This window comes from Lichtheimia ornata (genome assembly GCF_029851405.1).
Source record: "Lichtheimia ornata isolate CBS 291.66 chromosome Unknown scaffold00104, whole genome shotgun sequence".
Classification (NCBI taxonomy): Eukaryota; Fungi; Mucoromycota; class Mucoromycetes; order Mucorales; family Lichtheimiaceae; genus Lichtheimia; species Lichtheimia ornata.
The window spans coordinates 76845-84165 of record NW_026695424.1 but is presented as its reverse complement, the minus strand read 5'-3'; the positions used below and the strand labels follow the sequence as shown (position 1 = coordinate 84165).

The window sequence follows — 7321 nt, the reverse complement described above, 5'->3', positions numbered from 1 at the left end:
AAGAGCTGAGTGAAACGACACGTGATGTTACACACATGTGTCGTCGACAGGTTGCTGCATGAATGATGATGGTTGCCTTTGGAAGATGGGTAAACAGCATCCGATCGTGAGATGCTATCCATTATGACAATAGTAATGAGTTTGTACACGTACATAACTTTCTCCATGTTTGGTATGGGAGTCAACATGTGTTGGTTGCACAAGCTCAGGCATGGAGCTGCATTGATGATGGTATACGGACCAATTGGCGCTACCTCAAATCACAGTAAGATTATGAATAGCTTAACTATGAGTGCTATGCTTCATATGAAAACTCAAGCTATGGTACTATTATTTATCCAAAGTATTCAGGGTATTATTGAGGTGCATGTTAACAACAGCAGATGCAACAAGCGGGGATGGTGTGGAGTGCACAAATAGAGAACAACGAAAGGGAACGCGACGAAGACCTTCTTCTCCTCTCCCGCTTCACAAAGCAAGGTAAGAGTAACTCCATTTACATACTACAACACATTAACAGCCGGCATTCCTTTCAATGTACAGCGTCAATTGGGTGAACAGGTGGTCAATGGCGACACTTTCCAAGGCAACAAGCACGCGCGATCTGCCCATGACTCAAGCTTCCCATTCCAATACGGCATGTACGTGCAATCGCTGCATTACTTTATTCTTCAAGTTCAACATTGTGACACTAAAGTTCGTATGTAGGTTGGTGTTCTCTCGTTCATACAAGATTCAAAAGGGTGTGGCGTGTTCATACTCGTTCCATGGCTGCTACACAAGGGGAGATCTCGACACGTCTTTGCATTACCTCTTTTGGGTATGCTGACAAGAAAAGCAAATACTGTGGTTGTTATCTTACATCGCGTTTATGGTAGACTGGACATAGTGGATGATGGTACCTGTGGCAGCAATAAGTTATTGATCACAAAGCAATGACGCTGAACATTGTCTCACTGGTATGTACAGTATTAGATCTACAATACAAGAATGTTAATTAACGAGGATTACAATGAAACAGCAGCAACAAATTATGGACGGGATGGAGATAAACACCAAGGTAAAAGTGTTCATTCTGGTTCTGTGACCTTCAAGCGTGCTTACGAAAGAAATACAATGGCAGGGTCTCTTTCAGTTATATTTTACATCAAGGGGCCACATCAAGAAAGCCATTTTACTGGACTGTCTTGGGAAGACGACTATGTCGTTTTGGTACAAGTTCCTTTGAAGAACATTTATCGACGTACAATACATCACTTATGGGTGGATCATGTCAACAACGATCAACAACGTCTGTTTATTCTTTGGTGTCAACAAGTTTTATCTATCATATGGTGGCTCGTACTATCGGCAACTTTTTTAATGGACATCTGCCAGCTCACGTCTTTTATTATGGATGGATCATGTCAGCAACAAGCTGCAACGTTCATTGCTTTGGAGCCTATCCTATCAACTAATACAGCTTGGTTGCCTGGCAACAATGAACGGCTCTTACAAGTGGATCACATCAGCGACAAGCAACAACTTTTATATTTTTTCGACCATCAACCTATGTGCGCTTCTCTGGTGGTTATCGTTATGGGCAACTCGTTTAAAGGCTAGCTTCCAATACACATCTTCTATGGATGGATCATGTCAGCTACAACAAGTGTCCATATTTTTTGATGCTGCCAATGTTTATGTGTCTCTCGAAGCTGTTCATCACCAAGTAACCTTCCATTCCAGTTGTAAAACGATGGTCAAGCATTCGACATTTATCTATGGTGTATGTACGACCTTGAACAACGCCATACTTTGCGGAATTTGAGCACAGCAGCAAGTGATTCCTGATATTTAGCCGATGGATGGCATTGTTGTTCGATGATGGATATCGCTGTCTTGTTTATTTCAGATCTTGATTTATGCATGTAGACAATCAAATCATGTTCCATTATGGATTCTAATTGACGAGGAATAAAGCATATTCTAAATATGGACATTCAATAACACCAAAGCCTTGAGGTACATCACCATTCTCAATGAACTTCTTATCACTCTTCCCTCCTTTTTGTGGTCATCAAAATACAAACGCACGCCATGTGTTCTGGTTTAGATGGTGTGCGTGATTGATAACACTAGTGAGTACGCGCAACTAGGTATGTACATAAGTGTTTGGTAAAAGATGGAACAAAGAATTTATAAATCAAAGTTAAGCTGGCCCCTGATCACACCATGCACGTATAAATAAAGATGTCGTCGCCCATTCTCCCACCCACATGTCTCTTTCTTCCACTTGATTGCTGACACCTTCAATGCCCGAGTTGATGTTGTAAGTATATAGCATAATGGATAATCCTCGTTGTGAGCGATGTATTTACTAACATTTATGATCTTTTGCGTTTCATTGTATGTAAGAAGCAATACATACTCGGGAAGAAGAACAAGGTGTCTAATATCTAAGGATAGTTCCCATATAACCGAACGCGATTATGGAAGTACATGTCCTACTATACGCTGTGCTGCGAAGAGCATGGGTTTTTGGGATACGCCCTCACGACTACAGTACATGCGGTTTGACTACCTACACGGCCCAACACTGGAGGTGGGATTAGGGGGACATTCTACTAGTCCCGTTGTACCCACTATGGACGTAACTCCAAAAGATCATAGCGATCAATACGACTAGGATGCAAGCTTGTTGCCGACGTATCATGAGCATGCTAGGGCATTTTCACCATATGTCCTTCAACCTCTTACGCTTGCGAATGGGCGGTAGACGTTGGTCTCAAGGTCATTTGCTCAATAATGTCAAGCCAGAGCTGGTTCTCTACGGCATGCCGCTCCTAGCAGAGCTCGTTTTTGACATCCACCAACAAGCCAGAGGAGTGATCCTACATTGGGGTGAATCTTCTATAGCACCAGTTGCAAATCCCATAACGTGCTGAATTCAATTCGCCTATTGAGTCGGTGCTGTTGATGGATCCAGTATTTTTCAACGGCACGTGCAAATCTGAAAGTGTGGAAAATCGCGAGGTGAAGAAAATACCGGGATGCGCGTTAACGTTGAGGCATCCACCGCATGGCATGATGCTGCATGCACCACCACAAGATCGGGTGGTCGTTGTGGATAACGCATGGGGAAAACCAATCCTACAACCCCCGACAAGAAGTTTCTTTACAACATATGAAAGTCGATATGACTAGATTGGCTCTTAGATAAACAATAAAGAGTTGATTTAGACTTTCGCACATGTTGCTGTAACCTTGTAGCGCGATAACGTGTGTATGAATTACGTTTACTTCATGGAATTTGAGGGCACCAAATGGTTAGAGAAATACCCACATCCATTGTGCAAATGTAAACGAGGATATGATGCTGCCACCACACATCTCTTTATTCCATCGTGTCGCCCTTTGATTGATGATGCCTGCAAAGCCCGAGAAGTTAATGCGAGTATGTATGTAGCATGGTGGATAAACCTCTTTGTGAGCTATCCATGTGTGTGGTCTAACCAATAGTGCTGCTACCTTCTATTTCTCTCTTTCAATAAGGTAAAACCAAATCGTCTTGTTGATGATGCACATACCGGTAAGAGTGGTATGCCATCGGCTGTGATCTATGTATGCGTGGATACCACGATGTCGACGTTTCCCCCTTCTTGATATGCACTTTGTTCGATTCGTACCGAGGTATATGGATTTGAAGGTTATGATGCAGGGCTTATCAGGATCACGCTTAGCATAAATGCATCTTTGTAATAGGGATACTTAGTATCTTGCAGCATGTTGATTTTCAAAGCGAAGAGAGATGCATCTTTATAATTATTCAAGAACAATTCTCTAAAGGGCATGTCAAGCTAAAGGCGAATCATAAAGGATACGTGGAAACCAAGGATTCTTGTTCTGTTTTGGCAATTTTGAAGATACAATGACCATGGCCTTCTGTCAAAGATGTGTCATGTGAGTTGCTAGCCAAGCATGATATAAAAATAGAGCAACCTCGTTGGAAGAGTCCAAAATGGCAGGTACAAACATGGCCAATAATAAATTCAATCTTCATCCTCAGCCGGAAGACATCCTCTGACACCTCTTTCCCTTCCTTTTTCAAATCTCGCATCGACTACAACCCAACTACTACCATGTTTTGGAGAAAAAAAGACAAGAGCTCACCTTCAGAGTCATCTGCTTCCACCAATCCATTTGAATCCTCTGATGTCGGTAGCACGCCTGCTGCCAGTTACAGTTCGACATCAGCATCCGAATATCCTCCGTCTTACTCAAGCTCACCAGCCCCATCTCGAGGTGGTGGTCGATACGGCACTCGTCATAATGATGCTGAATATGAGTCACAACAACGCAACGAGCTCTTTGGTGATCGTCCTTCTCGAGGAGGAGCTCCTGCTGGTGGTCGTTATGGTGGTGGTTATGATGATGATCAATACGGCTCTCGCTATGCTCAACAACAACAAGAAGAGGAGGATGAGGAAGTGGGCAATATCAAGACACAAATCCGTAATGTCAAGCAGGATACCCTTGCTAGTACTCGCAATGCTCTTCAAAAGATCCATGAAACCGAGCAAACAGCAGCTAATACCATGAACATGCTTGGCCAACAATCCAGTAAGTATCACCATAGCAACCACGGTGGGATGCCTATAGCATAAACTCACACTCTTTTTTGAATAGCTCAAATTGCCAATGTGGATCGCAACCTCGACCTTTCCAAGGCATACTCAGATCGGGCTGCCAATCAAGCTGATGAACTCAAGCAATTAAACCGATCCATTTTCATCCCTGTTGTCAAGAACCCCTTTACCCGCAACAAGCGTCAGCAACGTGAGTTGGAAGCATTGAAACGTGATCAACAAGAACATATGGAAGAACGTGATCGTATCCGTCAATTTGAATATGAGTCCAATGCACGTCTTGAACAAGCCCAAAAGCGCAATGAACGTGTATCAGCCAATGCAGGTTATAGCCGTGGCCGCTCTGAATCGGATCGCCGAAGATATCAATTTGAAGCCGATGAGGAAGATGATGCTATTGAGGATGAAATTGATCAAAACTTGGACTTGTTGGGTGGTGCCACTGCACGTCTCAAGAATATGGCCTTGACTATGAATGAGGAAATTGATAGCCAGAACAAACAACTCGACAAGTTGAATCCCAAGATCGATCCTCTTACTCAAAAGTTGGCTGCTACTACTCACAAGTTGAACAAGACAAAGTAAATGATCGATTTATACATATGGAATATAAAATTGTGTTTATTTTTTCTTTTTTGTTGGATTGTGGTGTAATAATAAGCGTGAGAGAGGAATGGGTTGTTGTTGTTGTTGTCTACTAGATAACAACGACTACTAGAGTGTGTGATTCTGTACAAAGAAAAAAAAAGAGATCTCAGGAACGGTGTAAAGTAGTAAAAGATGAACAAGAAAAAGAAAAAGGAGAAGTTGTAATATACAGCAAGTTTAGTTATCAATGGGTTGGTTGCGATCTTTGTTCTGGACCTTCAAGACGTCGTAAGGCTAACAAGTGATGTTCATTGGCATCCTCAGAAGAATCCAAATAGTTGGCATACATGGCTTCGAAATCATTCACACTATCATTGTGCTTGTCAACAGCAGCGGCTGCTGCAGATGCTGAGGCGGATGCAGCTGACCAAGAAGTCACCGAAGAGGCATCATCACGCATGGATGGCATGGATTCACGTCCTGAGGAAGGTGATGTTGCATTGTTGGGCACAGGTGGTAATGGATCACGTGGCGGTGCTGTGGGTGGAGGTGTGTTGCGGCCATTATTGTTATCAAGTGGACGTGCCAATTCTGCAAGTAGATCAAAGGATGAAGCCCCAGGGCGACCCCCATTTCCACTCATTTTGGCCTTTTTAAGAATATCTTCACGCTCATTCAGGAGTTGCGTTAACAGGGCACGCTTATCTTCAAGCTCGAGACGTTGTGATTCAAGTTGTTCACGTAATTGACGCTCCACGTTGCTTTGGTTGGGAAGAGGTGGTGCTGCTGAAGCTGCATTGTTGGATGATGACTTGTAGGTGGGGCTAGCAAGACTTGCTTTGCGTGGTGGTCTTGAAACAACAGGCGTGGTGCTAGGTGTGTTGTTGTTGTTGATGATTTTGCTTTCCAACGTTGCTATCAATTCATCTTGCTTTCGAACAACATCCCTTAAGGCCTTGGTCTCCGTTCGCTCCTTTTCAAGTTCGGCAAGGTATTGCTGCACAGCCATTTTGGTTCCAACATCACTCGCCTTGAGTTGTTCTTGCAAGTATTTGATATGCTCTTGAGGTGACATGGATTGCTCTTCTTGTTGCTCCTCATTCTCCTCTTGTTCTTCGTCTTCTTCTTCATAAGCATCAAGTAAACCATGCATGAATTCGCTGTTGCTTTCATCGTTTTCATGTGGATCCTCGTTTTGATCTGCTGATGAGCGTTTGTCAAAGATATCGGATAAACGGTGTTGGAATACAGGAGACACAGGTGTCTCAATGTTGCTACGATTGGCACGATAACCAGCAAGCTCTTGTTCCAAAGCATCACGTTCATCGGATACTTGTTCAAGCTTTTGTGCAAGGTATTCTACTCGAATCTCGTAATCACGTACTTTAGTGGAATCTGTTTCATACGTTTCAGCTTCAGATTTGAGTTGCTGTAATTGTTGTTGTGCCTCCTTGCACTCATCCAGGGATTGCTGATACATGATGGTGAGCTCCTCGATCATCATATCAATATTGGTTCGAGTATTCACACGGCTGTTGCTGATCTTTGTTTGTGCTGTCGTCTTTGTGCTACGATATTCCAAAGCGGATGCTGGTGCTGGTGTACCACGTGAAGATAATGAAGAAGAAGAAGCCTTTTCAAAAGTACTCGATTGATTGGATGATGTAGGAGAAGGTGTCCTTGGAGGTGTAGGAGCAGCCTTGCTAATAGGTTGGGGCTGTTTATTGGGTGAGATGGATCGTTTGGGAGGAGGGGCATCTTGACCAAACTTGCTCATGAGTGAAGCAACACCAGCACCACCACCTGTACGAATCCGATTTAATTCTTGAATCGCCGCTGCCGTTGTCGGTTTTTCATTATTGTCTATTTTACGTGGTGCTGGCACGGGAGCTGGAGTTGGAGTTGGAGTAGTGGTCGTAGTTGTAGTCGTAGGCTGATCAACGGGTTTGGGTGATGATGGTTGTTGTGGTTGGCTTTCATCACCGTTAAGGAAAGCTACTGCTGCCAGAACGCTCATTGTGCCTCAGGGCTATTGTTTGTTGTGGAAAAGAATGCTTCCGAGATGAAGTACTCGTTGCAGCACTTGAAGGGACGTAAAAAAAGAGAGA

At 43.4% G+C, this 7321-nt stretch overlaps 2 protein-coding genes across 2 annotated transcripts; one reads left to right on the top strand and one right to left on the bottom strand.

Annotated features, from left to right (window-relative positions):
* Window positions 1-4118: 4118 nt before the first annotated feature.
* On the top strand, window positions 4119-5210 carry O0I10_011931 (uncharacterized protein; the record flags this gene model as incomplete). The annotated part of the gene is made up of 2 exons (XM_058491890.1): window positions 4119-4599; window positions 4666-5210. 2 exons carry the CDS (start codon window positions 4119-4121, stop codon window positions 5208-5210), a joined length of 1026 nt encoding a protein of 341 aa, XP_058337378.1.
* Window positions 5211-5457: 247 nt separating this feature from the next.
* Window positions 5458-7230, bottom strand: O0I10_011930 (uncharacterized protein; the record flags this gene model as incomplete). The annotated part of the gene is made up of 1 exon (XM_058491889.1): window positions 5458-7230. One exon carries the CDS (start codon window positions 7228-7230, stop codon window positions 5458-5460), a length of 1773 nt encoding a protein of 590 aa, XP_058337377.1.
* Between the last annotated feature and the right edge of the window lie 91 nt (window positions 7231-7321).